This window comes from Struthio camelus, chromosome 29 (genome assembly GCF_040807025.1).
Source record: "Struthio camelus isolate bStrCam1 chromosome 29, bStrCam1.hap1, whole genome shotgun sequence".
Lineage (NCBI taxonomy): Eukaryota > Metazoa > Chordata > Aves > Struthioniformes > Struthionidae > Struthio > Struthio camelus.
The window spans coordinates 5879669-5896668 of record NC_090970.1 but is presented as its reverse complement, the minus strand read 5'-3'; the positions used below and the strand labels follow the sequence as shown (position 1 = coordinate 5896668).

Below are 17000 nucleotides of genomic sequence, written 5' to 3'. Positions count from 1 at the left end.
GGCAGACCTGAATGCAAACATCCCTGGAGGCTTGGGGGCTGCCAAGGGGTTAGGGTTAGCCTGCAGGTGCTAGGAGTGACCTAGGGAAATTAGTGGCAGCCTAAGGGACTGCCAAGAGATTAGGGTGAGCCCAGGGGCACTGAGAAAATCAGGGGTTTTGGTCACCTTCTTTGATAAATGCGAGGAGATCAAGCGTGGCCCACAGGAATAGGTTAGCACAGGGGGGTTTGTGGCAGGCCAAGGGGGTAAGAGGCACCCATGGGGGTAAGGGACATCCAAGGGGATCAGGCCTTCCCTAACCATGCCTGGCTAGAAGGTGCGATCCAGGTGCACAGGTTGCCCATATTGACAGGCCACCTGGACCCGCTGGTTGAGCTGATAGGCACGATAGCTGCAAGGTGGGCGTACATTCCCCCCGACCAGGCGACAGGCTGTGATAGGCAGGATCCCTGCACTGACACGGAGCCCATCAGGCTGGTGGGTACAGATGGTCAGCAGCTGCCGAGCTGGTGCATGCACAAAAGTGTTGATGGGCTTGCAAGGTCTGCCGGGGCCATTAACTGCACGTCGCATCAGCAGGACATTGCAATAACGAGCTCCCGCAAGCCCTGATGTCATGGGATAGTCCACGTGCTGCCTCAAGAACTTCTGGTAGCGGGTCTCCTGAGCACCCACAGCCACCAGCAGGGCCAGGGCTACAGCCAGCATCAACCATAGAGACCTCATGGCCATGGCGACCTGGGAACAGAGTGGTAAGGGGCTCCCAGATTCCAGACACTCTACTGCTTCCCAGAGGACCCAGGTATCCCGGGGACCCTTCTGCACCCCACACACTTGACCACTCCCCAGGGCACCATATGTCCAAGCTCCTCCTGCAGCACCCCACTGCCCCTAGGTGACCCAGGCATGCAGGATTCCCCTGCTCCACCTCACACATGCCCTTGCCCTTCAGGCAACCAAGGCAAGCGGGTGCCCTAGTCCACCCCACTGCCCCCCACCCCACTGCCCCCCACCCCCAAGGGGAACTAGGTGCCAGACACCCTGATCCACTCCACACACCCAAGTAAACCCACATCCCTCATGACCCCCAGTCGTGAGGTCTCCCTTAACCGCCCAGTTCTAATTGTAATGAATTAGGAGGAAGGAGGGAGGAGCTCCCCTTGGGCTTTCCTTAAACCCCATAGGTGGTCAGGGCACTGCTGGGCAAGCTCGCAGAATGTGGGGTCAGGGCAGCATTGGGGGAAGCTCAGAGCATGTGGCTCTTCCCCTGCCCCCCTACTTTCTTTCAGTCATTTCTCCAACCCTTCATAGTGTCTCTGCAACCCTCCCAGTTGCCCCTGCACATCCTTCCATTACGCCACTGTCCTCCCCCTTCCCGCAAGAACCCTTCCTTCCCCCAGCCTCAAGTGCCTTGTCCCCTGCACACCTAGGACTCACGTCTACTCTCCTGGGGTCTTTGCAAGGACCAGGTCTCCTCTGCTCTGCAGGGTCTCTCTCTGCCTCACTCCCTCTGGCAATGGTTCTAACCACTGGGTGTGACTTCCCTTTTGTGCAACTGAACAGGAAATACTTATGTAAGAGTCAGCAAAACCACAGTTGGAAGAGGAACTGGGTGAGAGGCAGCATCTGGGGGCTTAAGGAGGGGGAAACTGTGACATCTCTGCCCCTGCTGCCCTGGAGTTAAGCTCAGTTGCTCTGGTAGGTGTCACCATCCGTACCTGGTGAATCGTTCCTAGGAGAAACAGGCATTTCTGTGTATTGATAGCTTGGGATTTGGTGGAGGGGATAGGGGTGACAGCACACATGCCCTCCACTTCCCAACCACTGTAGAGCTCCTTGTACTCTCTGTCCATCCCTCTGACCGATCAATTTTCCAGTTACCATCTTATTCACTCCTCTCTTGAGGTACCCCTATAACCTTCCATGTGTGGGGAGGGGACTGTTCCTCTATCTACTAATCCACCTATTCCTTTATCCATCAGCTAACTCATCCATCCACCAGCTCATCCCTACTACCACCCATCCAATCACCCATCCACCTATCCACCAACTCATCTATCCATCCATCAACTCATCCATCCAGCTGCCCACACACCCATCCTCCAGCCAGTGCATTCATCAGCCAGTCCGTTCATCAACCAACCCACCTGCCAGCCAGTCCATCCATTCATTCACAAACCTGTCCATGCATTCACCAATCCATCAAACAGCTACTACATCCATCCACTGATCCATCTACCCACCAACCCATCCAGCCATCCATTCATCCATCCATTAACTCATGCATGCACCCAACAACTAATACATGCAACTGCATGTCCAGCCACCCATCCGTTCATCCATAAACCCATTCAAGTATTTACCAGTCTACCCACTAGTACTACTAATTGTGCCCTGTCTGGATCTTTTCACCCTCTGAAACATGTCCCTGATTTCCCAGAGAACCTAGGCATCAAGACTACCTTCCACTTCCCTGATCTCAAACTCAGATGCCTAGGTTCTCTCACATAGCAGAAATACTGTTGGAAAGGGACCACATACTTCACCTGGAATCAGTTGAAGCACTTCCACTCAGCCACAGTTGGTCTTACAGTCTTTAGGGTAAGATGGCCTAAAATACCTTATGGAAGAACGGCAGTGTGATGAAGAGGATTTTAACAATAGATTGTTTATTCCCCTAAAATGATCAAAAATCAAATAGTGAAAGGTTTTTAACACATGAATTTATATTTCTGATCCCCTCTGTGACCAGCTCAGGAGTCCTTTTGCATTTCATTGCTGCATAAAGTTACATTTCTTCCACCACAGATGACCCAGCTGCTCTGGAATTAATGCAGCTTCCTCCTATGTGGCACTATGTGTCATAATGCCTCCATGGCCTTAATTGCACATGATGGTATAGATGAAAGGAGTTAAGGAGTGTAAGCATGTGCATGTAACTCTGTGCAGAGGAAATGAGAGCCTTTGGGGATTAGATATAGAAGGGATTTTAGAAATTTTTAGGTGTATATTGACATCTTTTAAGTGTCTAGCACTGGTTTATTTGATCTATTGCTGATATTAATCCTGAATGTATAGTTCACTATTGTCAGCTATTTACATGTCACTAATATATGAATATATCACTTTGTTCTTGATTTGGTTTAAACTCTGTGAACTGAGTTATGTTTCCTAGCAACAGCGAGCTGGGAGACACTTTCGCAGGTTTTCCTACGGACAGAGAGAATGAAGATATCTCCATGGAGTGTGAGCTCAGAGTGGCTCCTCAAGGGTCCCTTCCTCCCTACCTACAGCCACCATTACAGCCACTGATAACGTGCGCATGGCTGTTGGAGAGCCAAGATCAGTCAGGATGAACAATGAAGCACAGAGTACAAAAGGTACCCACGGGAAGAGGGGCGATGAATCTGTGTTTGCATAGATAGTAGTGGAGCAGGACCCAGCAATGGCCAGTGGCTAACAGAAGGAATTCCCAAGTGGTTACAGCTGAACTCAGCTGCTTGCCCAGTAATCTGTAATAATCCCACTGCTGAGTTAGATTAATGTAGATATGCAGAGGGAAGCACCCAGCTGTCACAACCCTTGTCTCAGCCAAGTAAAGATTGCCAAATCCTTCCACTTCCAGTTCCCCTTTTCTCAGTGAACACACCCAGCTGGATCAAAGGGTTCCTGTGGGAGGAGGGTCTGCCAGACTATATTACTTGTAGTAGGGTTCTGGCATGAATATTTAAGGTGGTGACATCAGCAATCTGGTGTTCTTGCAGTAGGGGAGATTCTCCCCAGAGGGCCACCGGGCAGGAATGGGGCATAAGTTAAATGTACAGGCTCAGTTCATGGCAGTGTCAGTGGAACTGAAACAGGTGAGAAAGCTATGCATGCACAGGCAAGGTACCAATAACTGTCATGAGCTGGCCACCCACTGCAGTGTGCAGAGGGTCATGGGTAGAGGCTTTGCACGAGGCTTCTCATAGTTCTTTCTCACAATTTAGTTGTTTCTCAGCAGTCTAACACAAGGTTACACACTTGTAAGTCACAGATGACTTAAATGCTAAAACCCTAGGAGTGGTCAGTGCAGAAGGGGCTGAAGAGCCTGTCGGTATCAGTCAGATGGTCAAAGAAGGTGAAATAGAGCCAGGGTCAATACCCACAGTACAGCTCCTCTCACCTAATTAAGGATGGCTTTATGAAGTAAAATGGCTTTATGAATCAAATTTCGCACTTCAGATAACAACATCAGATTTGTCTTCAGCCTTTTTTTTCCCTTTTAGCTTAAGATTAGTGAAATGACTATACAATTTCACAGAGTTTGTAGAACTTCCCATCCTCTGGTGGGAAGGACGGAAAAAAGGACAAGAATACCTTCAGTCTGTTTTTTCATTTCATTTTACTGGGGGATATGGGGAATTGTGTAATTTTTTTTGTTGGTTTTCTTGATCTTTTTGGTCACACTATTATAATGACCATGAGTTTCCAGGGAATGAGTTTCCCTTTAAATAAGATAGGGACTTCAACATTTTCAGCCCTGTTATGGGTCTCCTGGGTGCTAAAGACCACACTGGAAATATTTCTCCTTCAACCATTTTATTTGTTGTTTTTTGAATTCTCATTTGCATGAGCACATCTCATGGCAGTGAGAACAAAATAGAACACAAAGTCCTCTGGAGTCAATCAGGACAGCTCCACCAGCTTTCCTGGGAACATCTGGCTGAGTGGGTGGTAAGGGTGAAAAGGGAGCCACTGTGGGATGGAAAGGGAGCCTCAGCTGACAATCCAAGCTCCAGCAGATGTCCCCACAATAGACAGGCAGATATCCTCAATGGCCATCCCAAATGATGAAAGCCAGGTCAGAGGAGGGCTTGAGGCAGGTGCAGGAGTTGGGCTTTAGGGATGGTTCATCTTTCTCAAGGTGGAAAGCCATCCGAAGAGCCTTGTCTGCTTGTTCTGATCGCTGAGGCTCACTGGAAAGGCCACGGAGAGGCCTGCTCTGATGAACAAGGTGCTCTGATGGCACACTGCATGTGTTCTGCATTAATATCCACTGTAGGATAGCCTGAATTGCAGATGAGTTGGCACTGGAGTCCCTGCCTGCAGTTGTGAATGCTGATGCCACATATGGGCCCCAATGGCCCTTTCAGATGCCCACACATGTCCATACTGCCCCATTTGTACCCCAGATTCCGGTAGACCTCTTCACTAAGCCCTTGCCCCATCTGCTAAGTCAAAACAGATGTATGGGATCCCTGAGATCATGCTGAATCATAGGAGGGAATGGCATGCATCTGGGCACCTGTGTTGAGCCACAGAACTCCAAAGAATAAAAGGGTAACATGGTTTAGGGGCTGATACACAGACTTCTGCCCTGGACAGGTATGTCCAACTAAGGCAGTGCCTGCTCTTTGAGGAATTCACTCCTAGAAAAACACTAACACATTTGTTCCTGGAGGAAGCTCACTTTCAACCAAGATACCTTTATTCTGTCTATGTAGAAAAGAAAGTTCTGACATTTTCAGTTCTTCCTTCATAAAGGAAGATATTCACATATATTTCATATGAAATATGAAATATTCACATATGAATATTCACATATGAAATATTTCACATATTTCAAAAGAACAAGCAAACCAGAGACACATTCTCCCTTCTCTTTGAAACAAGTCATATGAAACAAGTGAAAGGATATTTTCCCTCTCTCTTCTTGATATGGCACTAACACTCCCAATGCCACCCACTTCTACAGGTCAACCCAGCAGGTACAAATTATTTCCCATGTTCTTGTTGTCAATTCAAAGGAGAAAAAGAAGTAATTTTGATCCAAGTGACTGCAAATACTGTGAACCCTGGATGTCGATCAGGGCTTTCCTGAGTGCTTTCCTCTTTGCCTCCCTGACCTCCCTGTTCCGCTGGCTGTAGACCAAGGGTATGAGGATGGTATAGAAAAAGGAAAACACTTTTTTGAGCTGTCTCAGATGGACTGTTCTGGGTAGTGTTTAGACAATGGTGAGGGTGATGAAAGTGAGGTGAGAGGAGCAGGTGGAGAAGGCCTTCTTACTCCTATTCCAGATGGGCTCTTCAGGATGACAGCTGTGATGCACACATTAGAGGTGAGTATGAGCAGGACGAGGAAGATTACATCCAGAACAGATAGTATGAAAGTCAGTATTCTGACCTTCTTCAGTCACAGCATGAGAAACTCCTTTGCTGAAGTCCCATTGTCCCATTCTACTTTCTCCATGCAGCATTGCTAGTCTTCCTTTTTTGCACTTTCTAGGAAAGCAAGCTACAAGAAAGAACAGGTATTTCTGTTTTGCTTTTAAAAAGGATAGAATCACAGGACAGATCGAGTTTGAATGGAGCTCAGGGGAGCTGTGAAAGACATTTCTGCCAGAGAAACTCTGTGCACTTCAGGAAAATACTGCCTGTTCTCTCCGGCGTTGCGACACCTTAAACTCAACCTAAGAAACGAGCAGACGAGAGAGGCCTTTAAAAATGCTCTGTGAGAGTGCTAGAAAGCCATGAGAATCATCCTGGCCAGCACAAAGTCAATCCCTGAAGAGCTCAGCAGGACCTTTGCGCTCATGGCTTCTTCTGAGACTTTGGGAGGTAGTGTTCTGTTATGGGCAAAGCTGCAGATGAACCTGCCTCAAAGGTCAGGTTCACAGCGGCGCTATTGTGTAAGATCCCCAGAAGAAACAAACTTAGAAGAACTTTTGGAATTCACTTTGCTGACAAAGGTAGCATCTCAGGGTGAAGCCTACCCAAAAGCACTGACCAAACAAATGAGACCTTGAAAACTTCTGTTCAACTCAAACTGAGATTAATCTGGTCCAAACTGGAAAAGAAAGATTAGACTTGGAAAGATTAGAAGATTAGAAAAGAAAGAAAGATGCATTTAGACAAGCTTTGCTATGCAACCTTTGGTAGCGTCATGCTTTTTAAAACATATTTGTGGCGCAAGACAAGAGAGTGATAGAAACCCCATTGCCCACCACTAATTGGCCTTGGATGTGGAGAAACTCAATGAGATTGGCCTATGTGATTAGTAAGGTAACTGGTAGATGATGCTGACAGTCTAATATAGAAAGCAATAGTTAAGAAAATAGCCTGTTGCAGGGAACACATTCACAAGTGTCTAACATCATGTGAAAACTGAAGGGGAACCATTGTGTTTAGGGGCCAGGACACATCCTGACATGTTCACCTGCTATCCCCATCCTGCCTTGTGAATAAAGTGTAGATTATATATCCCCGAGTGGCTTGGGTCTCTTCTTGCAGCCACCCCACTGAAATTCCCCTAGGACTTTTGATCGTGTTTGTGAGCCTGGATGTCAACTATTGGTGGGAGTGTTTTGGGGATAAAAACATCTCCAAATCTGACTCAGAGGTCATAGAATTGAAAGAATTAGTAAAAAGGGAGTGGTAAAGGGAAAATAAATGGCAGTAAATTTTCCATTTTCAATTTTATTAAACTTAATTTTTAAATTTTAAAATTAGTAAATGCAAGAGATGAATGGGAAGTAAAAAGCCCCTCAGTTCAGCTGGCTACGAAAACCTCCACCAATAGAATGCTGAATTTTTGAAGTGCAAGCTATAGCTGATGGAGATGAGATGGGCTACTCTCAAGAAGGAAATGCAGAAAGAGAAGGAAGTGCTAAAGGAGTAACAAAAAGCCGGGGGGGGGGGGGGGAGGAACGAATATTAAAGTGGAAGAACTTCAAGCTGTGAAAAAATGTAGACTATCCTGCTGAAAAAGTTAATCCAAAAACACCTGAGGAACAGATGGTAGCCCTAGCTAATAGTAGCCCTAGCTCTAGTCCTAGCCCTAGGGTTACTACTCCCACTCCCACTACTTCCATTGCCCTCTGTCCCTTCTGAGTGCCTCTTCCATCCTTCCCAGTTCCCTCTCCAGACTCTCTCAGTTACTCCACCTCATCCTAGTGTGCCTATTCCCTCCCAGGTCCCACTTCCCCACACCTTCCCAGGATTTCCAGTATCTTCCAGCCACCTCTGCCGCAACCCATGGTCCCTCACCCTGGCATGTGAGGGATTCACATATCTCCTTTGGTGCACCCTTCTCTCTCCAGCTGTAGCTGTATCCACTCAGTGTCACTTCCCTCCTTGCATGGCCCCTGTAGGAAACAAGGGGAAGGAGGTGGAACACTTCAGCAGAGAAAGGACTCAGGGCTGGAGGGAGTGCTGAGTGGCAGGCAGGTATGAAGAACGTTTGTGTCCCAAGTCACAGCGGCCCTGAAGATAACCCTTTGATATCTAACCATTAGGCCATGCTGCCCTGGCCCAACATGATGACTCCTTCCCCCGAGGAAATAGGCTTTGCCAGGTACCTGTGGGAGGGGATGACGCACATGCACATGGCTTTGTATTATGGCCACTCTCAGACACCTGAAAATTTATGTATGCAGCTTCAAACAGCAATTTGTCTGCCTACCACCTTAATCTGCCATTGGGCTTTCAGCATACCACTTCAACCAAGTTGGCTTGGCAAGGGAGAGATCATCTCCTGTACACCCATCCATCCATCCACCCACTCACACATTCATCCATCTACCTATCTATACATCCATACCTACATACATGCATGCATGAAAATTCATCCATCCATGCAAACACCCATTCATCCACACATCCACTCATAATGACATCCACCATCCATCCATCCACCCATGCTTCTATCCCTCCACCCACCCATTTATCCATTCCACCCATCCCACAGACACCAGCAGCCCCTTGGCACCCCAGGGTTGCCTTTAATGGAGTAAAGTCCCCATGCCCTCTGCCCCTCCCACCCTGCTTATGGTGGCTCTGGCTGTGCAGCACCAGGTGCCATTGGTGCAATTGAGTTCCAGCAGAGCAGTGTGAGAATGGGGGGCATCCATTCCTCCCACTGTCATCAGGTACATGGCAAAGGGGTAAGGAGGGACAGGACTGGATGGATGTGTGGATGGGTGGATAGGTGCATGGATGTGTGGGTGGACAGACAGATGGGTTGATGAATGGATGGGTAGATGTGTGGATGGATGGATGAAGAGCTAGTCGGGTGAGTGTATGGGTGGATGGATGGATCAGTAGATGGGAGCGTGGGTGGTTGTTTGTGTTGGTGGGTGGCAGCACTGTCCACATGCATGCATTCCAGGCCATCTCATGCCGCTCGTCCATCTGCACATGTGCTGAGCCTTCCCCAGTCACTCTGCATTGCTGCTTGCTGCTGTGTCACCCTCCTTGCCGAGCTCTCCCTCTGCCTCTGTCCGGGGCTCACCCATGCGTCGTGTGGCCCTCCCTGTGCCTGTACGTCTACTGCCAGTCTCTGAAGCTGTTCCCTCGAAGAGCCGGGCCATGAAGGTGGCACCAGCAGTGCGAAGCAGCCCCCGGCCAGCACAGGTATAGAGGAGGGGGTTGACTGCGCTGCTGAGGAAGGCTAGGGCTGTGAGAGGGGGCCGGGCAACTGCAGCAGCTCCACACAAGCCCTGTGTGCCACGGAGCTCACCGGCCACCTCCAGTAGGTTGACAGCATGGTATGGTCCCCAGGCAGCAGCAAAGGCAACCACCACCAGCACCACCAGACGCTGAGTCCGGCCCTTCCTCCGGAATCTGGTGTGCCGGAGCCGCCAGAGCAGGACTCCATAGCCAGCAGCGATGGTGGCCATGGGCAGTACCCACCCTGCCACTGTCTCCAGGAGGTTGTGGAAGACCAGCCAGCTTGTGCTGTGGTGTGCCCGCTGACACTGCTCCCTCGGTGCCTCACCGGACACCTTCCGGAAAGTAATGGTGGGCACAGCAAGGAGGAAGGCCATGACCCATGCAGCAGCCACAGCACCATGGGCTGCCCGAGTGGAGTGGCCTGCCAGGGCCAGTGTGGGCCGGGAGACAGCCAGGCAGCGGTGGAGGCTCATGAGGACAATTAGGAACACGCTGGCATACATGGCAACAGCGCAAATGTAGTGGCAGCCCTGGCAGGCTGCGAGGCCCAGCTCCCAGCGCCCAGTGCTGAGGAAGCGGAGGTAGACAGGGGCAGTAAGCAGGGTAGCCACATCAGCCAGAGCGAGATGGGTCACCAGCAATGCTGGAACACTATGTCGGCGTGTCAGCGCTGTGGAGCTCCACAGGACGAAGGCATTGCCTGGGAGGCCCAGTGCAAAGGCCAGTGACAGCAGCACCAGTCCCACTGTGGCACCAGGGATGGGGGCAGCCGTTGTATTGGAGAAGGAGGGGAGGGTCATCAGAGCAGGTAGCTGGGGCTGTGGAGGGGGAGGAAAAAGAGGGCTTACACAGAATCTGTATGAACAAACTTAAACAAACACCCAACCATCCATCTATCCATCCATCTATCCACCCACTCACATACCCATTGATCCACCCACTCACCCATGTAACCACCCATTTACCAATCCCTCTGCCCATCCTTCCACTGAAACATGAATCCATCCACCCATCCATCTACTCAGCCATCCATCCATCTACTCACCAATCCATCCATACACTTGTCTCTTCTCCTATACCATTTGCCCTCCTCACCATATATACACTCTCTCCTCTATACAGCCTCCTTCCCACATCTCTTCTTCCCACTCAAACAGCCTCTCCATATTCATCTATTCTATTATCCCTCCTTCTCTCGCTCTACAGCCTGTGGGGACTCTTCCTCCTTCACTCCTCTCCTCTCGTTCCCTTCATTTCTTTGCCCAGTTGGTCATCTCCCAGTGCCCTATGATACCCTAGTCCCTGCACCCACTCCCAGGGTCTCCATACTTCCCAGTTACTTACTTATATCTCCTAGGTGACCACCTGGACCCTCCCAGTGCTCTCCAGCCCCTCCCAGTGCCTTCTCTGGCTCTTTCAGTTCCTCCTCCAGACACCTCAGTTCTCCTCACCACCTGCCAGTGTCCTGCACTCTTTCCCAGCTCCACCACACACCCTCCTAGTATTTGCGGTCCCTTCCCAGTTGCCTCCACTCCAACCCAAAGGTTCCTCACCCTGGCACGCCGGGGATTCACGTCTCCTCTCCCAGGGCACGCTCTCCTGGATGGGGCACCCCCAGCCCTTCTCTCTCTGACCCTGACTGTAACCGCTGGGTTTCACTTTCCCCCTGTGTGGCCCCAGCAGGAAACCACTGAGCAAGAGGAAGGAGGTGGCAATACTTCACAAGGGAGGAGACCCAGGGCTGGAGAGAGTGCCCAGCAAGGGGCAGAGATGAAAGACATTGACATCTCCAGCCACAGCAGCCCTGCAGTGAATTACTCTAATATAACAGCTAAGGCCGCACTGCTCTGGCCGACCACAGTGACTTTGTCACTGGAAATGACAGGGCTTTTCCAGGCAATTGTGGGAGGGGGTGGTGATGAAAAAAAGGATGCTTTGAGCAACACATAACGGGTTTAGGGGGTCTAAGGATGTCCATGAGACAAGGCCATGTGTGTTATCATCCACTCCCACAGATGTCTGCAAAAGACCACTTCCTTTATGGACAGAGCCACTGTGTTGGGACAGGGCAGTGTGGCCTAAGGGTCACACTACACAGGGTACACTGGATGGCCACTGTGGCTGGGGACAAAGTATTCTTCAAACCTGCACCTCACTGGGCACTCCCTCCAGCCCTAGGTCTCCTCTCTGATGAAGTATTCCTGCCTCTTTCCTCTTGTACAATGGTTTCCTACTTGGGCTGTGCAGGAGGGAAGTGACACTCAGTGCTTACAGCTGCTGCCAGGGAGAGAGGGTACAGAGGGCACCCTGTCAATTAGAGGGGACCCTGGGAGGGGAGACATGAGTCTCTGACAGGCCACGATGAGGGACTGTGGAGTGGGGTGGAAAGAACTGGAAAGGACTGAAAATACAGGGAGGGTGTGAGGGAGAACTGAAGGGGAGTGGGGACCACTGAAAGGTGTGTATGGGTAACTGGAAGGGTTTGGAGAAGGACCTAGGAGGGCTGAAGGAGCGATTAAGATGGACTGGAGGCCCCTGGGAGGGTCTGGGTGGTCACTTGGGAGGAGTGGGAAGTCTGGCAGGCACTGAGACTAGATGGGGAGACTGAAGGATTCCAGATTTGGAGAGAATGAGGAGAAGCAAAGGAGGTAGCCCACAAGGGTGGAGAGAAGGGGAAAGAGGGATAATGGGACAGATGATTTGTGAAGGACAGGTCGAAGTGTGATGGGGATAGTTGGGTGGGAGCGAGTTGTCTAGGGCAAATTCTGGAGGAGAGGAGGAGATGGGTGGATGGATGGATGTCTATGTGGATGGATGGTTGGTTAGATGGACTCTGGTGGACTGATGAATTAATGTATGGGTGGGTGGTTGGATTGCTGTTTGGGTGGAAGAATGGATGTATAGGTGAGTGGTTGGATGAACGGAACGATGGGTGGATGGATGCAGGGATGGATGTATGGACTAGTGGATGGGTGGATCAGGGGATGGCTTTATGGATGGATGCAGGGATGGATGAGATGAGCGAGGGGAGGAAGAACACTGTCTGGAATTCAGGGACATTCTTCAGTCCCAGCAAGAGAAAATCCATTGGTGAGGTCCCATTGTCCCATTTCCTTTTCTCCACACCAGCTGTGTCAAAAAGTTGTCATCAATGCTCTGCAGGAACCTCCTGGACTGTTTGTGCCAAGCTATGTTGTCTTTCCAGCAGATACCTCAATGAAAGCATTCCTTGCCAGGCACCTTTTCTCCTTACAGAAAAACAATGAGCCCTGCAAAGGCTGGGAGGTCTTGGCACTCTGAAGCTCTTACTTTAGGAGGAGTCAGCACTCTCCTTGGATGGGCCATCTCTTTCCAGTGACAGAGCTCAGGTCAAGGGATTCAAGTTGAGATGCACCATGGACTTCACAGTGAACTAGCTGAGCAGATACCTAAAATCTACCCATTTGAGGCTGGGAACCAAGAGGGATTGTCCCCAGGGTGCTGGGGGTGAAGGGAGGCAGGAGCAGAGTCAGGGACTGGCAATGTCCAGGACATGCCTGAATGCACAGTCAGGGAAAGTTCATGCCTTAGATGCACAGCCCTCTGCCCAGTTCCCTTCCCGGTGTTTTCACAGAAGCAGGGAAGGATAAAGTCATTTCTCCTTTGTTCACAGTCCTTTATTGCCCCTCCCACCCCCACCCCCTATAGTATAAGGACAGAAGTAGGTTCTTCCAGAGGGCAAACCTGCTTGTCTCAAGAGAACTGCTTCTGATCACAGGGGTCACTTTCCCCATGGAGCTGCCTCTTACTCACTTTAGAATAAAAAGATCATGTGTGTTTGCTCACTTTTAAATATTCTGCTTTCCTGTGCCCATGGATTTTCCCAATATTATCCAGACTAGCAGTTGAAGAAAGAGATTTTTTTACTGTGTGGATAAGGAATGACGTATCAGGAAAACAAGCACCATGATTTGAAACATGTCAAGACAGATTTCCTTTCTCCAAACAGGAGAAAGTTGTGTATGGCACTAGGTGAGCGGTCTCAACTTTCTGAAACCTTTGCTTTAGGAGGAGAGAATTCACCTGTTGAACATGCCAAGTTATTTCTTTGGTAAAGAGCGTATGAATAGTAACTAGCTCAGATGAAAAAGGGACTATGCAGTGGGACTGGCACAGAGGATACTTGAATCCACATTGTCTGTCAAATTGTACAGAAAAAAGAAAAGGCAGGAGGAAGGGAAAATATAAAAGAAAGTAACTAGCTCAGATGAAACCTCTGTGATGGTGAAATCTTGGAATGAGTCTTGGAGTCAAGAAGACGCTCAGGTGGTTACAGTACTTGGCCTGTGAGGAGAGTGGAAGGAAGAAGGCTTGTTCAGCCTGGAGAAGAGATGACTTTGGGGAGTAATAATACTAGCTCTACAATACCTACAATGAGGTCACAGTGATGACAGAACCAGGCTCTTCACAGTGGTATGCTGTGGGCAGATGACAGACAACATGCAGAATTTGAAAGAAGAGTAGTTCAGAATGGACACAGAGAAAAAAAAAAAAAGCAGATGAACATACAGTTAGGTGCAAAGAAGTGAGGTGAATCAAATTTTTAGTGACTTTTCTGTCCCTGCTGACCAAGTTCAGAGATGACCTTGCTCTTTGCCCTGCCTCTGTTTATCTCTTCAAAAGAGTAGATTAAAACCCCTAGAGATTTTGGGGCAGTCAGCCCTTTCTCGAGGTGTTGATGTAGTTTCCACCATCACAGAGATTCCATCCCACCGGAGAGTCAATTCTATTGTTTTTACTCTCTACAATCCCTAGGGAGAACTGAGCTGCGACAGGAACATTCAGAGGCTTGTTTGTGCTATTAAACCCAGAGAACAGGGGGCTGCTGGAGATTCACCCCAGGAACTGCTGGGAAAAGATAGAAAGGTCAAAGTAAGGAATGAGTCCTCGATGGGGTTTCACAGAGAGCCCAGGGAAGGTAAGGACATGATGGGGAAGAGGCAAAGGCTGAAACCACAACCTTAGTCCTTGTTCCCAGGCACTGTTAGCACAGAGGTCACCTGCAGGATTACAGGTAAGGACTGACATCCACATAAATCCATGGCACTGCAGAGCAGAGATCCTGTGAACTGAGCTTGGCAGTGTTCAGCTAAAGCTGGACTACTGGTATGTTGGAGCTAGCCCAGGTGCACTCACCCATCTTGCCTGGGATGGGTCAGGTTACATCTGCTCTTCCATTCATCATCAACAGAAATATATAATTTCTCTTTCTTTCTCTCCCTCTTTAGCACACAGAGGTTTTTGTCTATGACCCTCAGCTTTTTCACACCCACGCAGTGGGAAGTGCTGGGGATGTCAGTAATTCCACAGTGATTTTGGGAACTTCTGACACTGCCTATTGTTATCACCTTCAGCAGCAACTCATTGCAGATGAGAAGTGGGTGTGATAGAGCTTAGGGGGAATAGCGGTATCAAGTGCCACTGAGCAGAGGGCTATATTTCTCAGGAATTGACTTCCCCTGGCCATACATTCAGGTAAGCCCTGAGAACTGACCATGTCCCTGATCCTGCTTCCGTCTCCCCTTACCCCAGCACCCTAAGAATCCCCCTTGCTGTGCCCAGCAGTGCTGAGCAGGGAACCTGTCAACCCAACTGGCTGTGCTGAGGTTCAGATGCTGGTTTGGGATGTTCAAGGAGGCGGCCCCACAGCCCTCAGAAACTCTCCCTGCCCTCCCACTGCTGAGGAGGAAAAGATGTGAAACAAATGATACTCCTTGTGCATTTACCTTCATCCCTGCACAAAATCTCTTTCATGTTTCTTGGTTGACTTATGGTCAACCATACTTTTTTCTTTCTTTAAAATTTTCCCTTCCTCCTGCCTTTTCTTTTCTTTGTACAGTTTGACACTGCTGGAAAGACAACACAGCTAGGCACAAACAGTCAAAGAGGTTCCTGCAAAGCATTGAGGATCACTTCTTGGCCCAGGTGGTAGAGACGCCAACAAGGAGAGGTGTACTGCTAGACCTTGTACTAACGAACAAAGAAGGACTGGTTGGAGATGTGAAGGCTGAGGGCTGCGCTGGCTGCAGTGACCATGAGATGGTGGAGTTCAGCATCCTGCGAGGAGGAAGCAAGGCAATAACTAGGATTGCAACCCTGGACTTCAGGAGAGCTAACTTTGGCCTCTTAAGGGATCTACTTATGAGGTCGGGCCCTAGAAGGAAGAGGGGTCCAAGAAAGCTGGTTAATATTCAAGTACCACTTCCTCCAGGCTCAAGATCAGTGCATCCCTCTGAGCAAGAAGTCCAGCAAAGCGGGCAGGAAACCTACATGGACGAGCAAGGAACTCCTGGCTAAACTCCAACAGAAGAAGGCAGTCTACAGAATGTGGAAAAGGGGACTAGGCCACTTGGGAGGAATATAGGGACGTTGTCAGAGTGTGCAGGGATGCGACAAGGAAGGCTAAGGCCCATTAAGAATGGCTTCTTCAAATACATCAATAGCAAAAGGAAGTCTAGGGAAAATGTCGGCTTGCTGCTGAAAGGTCATCTTTGGTTGTCTTTGAAAGGTCATGGAGAATAGGAGAGGTGCCTGAGGACTGGAAGAAAGCCAGTGTCATGCCAGTCTTCCAATCTTCCAAAAGGGCAAGAAGGAGGAGCCAGGAAACTCCAGGCCTGCCAGCCTCCCCTCCATCCCAGGAAAGGTGATGGAACAGCTCCTCCTGGAGGTCCTCACTAAGCATCTGGAGGACAAGGAGGTCATCAGGAGTAGTCAGCACGGATCCACCAAAGGGGAAATCATGCTTGACCAACCTGATAGCCTTCCAGGATGGAATGACTGGCTGGGGAGATGAGGGGAGAGCAGTGGATGTTGTCTCCCTGGACTTGAGCAAGGCTTTGGACACTGTCTCCCATCACATCCTCGTAGGCAAGCTCAGGAAGTGTGGGTTGGCTGAGTGGACGGTGAGGTGGCTTGAGAACTGGCTGGATGGCCGAGCGCAGAGGGTTGTGGTGAATGGCGCAGAGTCAAGTTGGAGGCCTGTAGCTAGCGGTGTCCGCCCGGGGGTCAGTCCTGGCTCCAGCCTTGTTCAATGTATTCCTCCATGACCTGGAGGAAGGGACAGAGTGCACCCTCAGCAAGTTTGCTGATGCTACTAAACTGGGGGGAGAGGCTGACACACCAGAAGGCTGTGCTGCCATGCTGAGGGACCTGGACAGGCTGGAGAGCTGGGTGGAGAGGAGCCTCCTGAAGTTCCACAAAGGCAAGTGCAGGCTCCTGCACCAGTACAGGCTGGGGGTTGACCTGCTGGGAAGCAGCTCTGCAGAGGAGGGCCTGGGAGTGCTGGTGGACAACAAGTTAAGCATGAGCCAGGAGTGTGCCCTTGTGGCCAAGAAGGCCAATGGTCTCCTGGGGTGCATGACACGCTCCTCACCAAAGGGAGGCTGAACTGCCTGCAGCTCCCCAGCTTGTCCTTGTGGCCTTTCCAGAAGATAGAGGTAACGCTTGCCTTTCTCCAGTCAGTGGGACTTCGCCCTATCTCCACAACCTTTCCAAGATGATAGTGAGTGGCCTTGCTGTGACAGCAGTCA

The 17000-nt window shown here is 49.9% G+C and overlaps 2 protein-coding genes across 4 annotated transcripts; both read right to left on the bottom strand.

Annotated features, from left to right (window-relative positions):
• Nucleotides 1–309: 309 nt before the first annotated feature.
• Nucleotides 310–1853, bottom strand: LOC104141840 (ribonuclease CL2). The gene is made up of 2 exons (XM_068921793.1): nt 1719–1853; nt 310–738 (listed from the first exon to the last, which is right to left on the bottom strand). The coding sequence occupies exons 1-2, from the start codon at nt 1851–1853 to the stop codon at nt 310–312; spliced, it is 564 nt and encodes a 187-aa protein (XP_068777894.1).
• Nucleotides 1438–11101, bottom strand: LOC104141845 (leukotriene B4 receptor 1). Of its 3 annotated transcripts, XM_068921800.1 has the most exons (4): nt 10478–10969; nt 9673–10250; nt 8029–8126; nt 1438–5050 (listed from the first exon to the last, which is right to left on the bottom strand). In XM_068921800.1, the coding sequence occupies exons 1-4, from the start codon at nt 10487–10489 to the stop codon at nt 4956–4958; spliced, it is 783 nt and encodes a 260-aa protein (XP_068777901.1). In that variant the 5' UTR covers nt 10490–10969; the 3' UTR covers nt 1438–4955. The 3 variants fall into 3 exon arrangements, with proteins under 3 accessions (XP_068777901.1, XP_068777900.1, XP_068777899.1); XM_068921799.1 differs by lacking the exons at nt 1438–5050; nt 10478–10969 and adding an exon at nt 10986–11101 and having other exon boundaries at nt 7989–10250; XM_068921798.1 differs by lacking the exon at nt 1438–5050 and having other exon boundaries at nt 7989–10250.
• Between the last annotated feature and the right edge of the window lie 5899 nt (nt 11102–17000).

What these genes read in the sequence shown, in the direction of transcription:
- LOC104141840 (XM_068921793.1), bottom strand. Translation starts at nt 1,853, where the DNA reads ATGGACAGAGAGTACAAGGAGCTCTACAGTGGTTGGGAAGTGGAGGGC. An exon ending in TCCTAGGAACGATTCACCAG is followed by an intron (nt 739 to 1,718) that starts GTACGGATGGTG and finishes CTCTGTTCCCAG; the next exon opens with GTCGCCATGGCCATGAGGTC.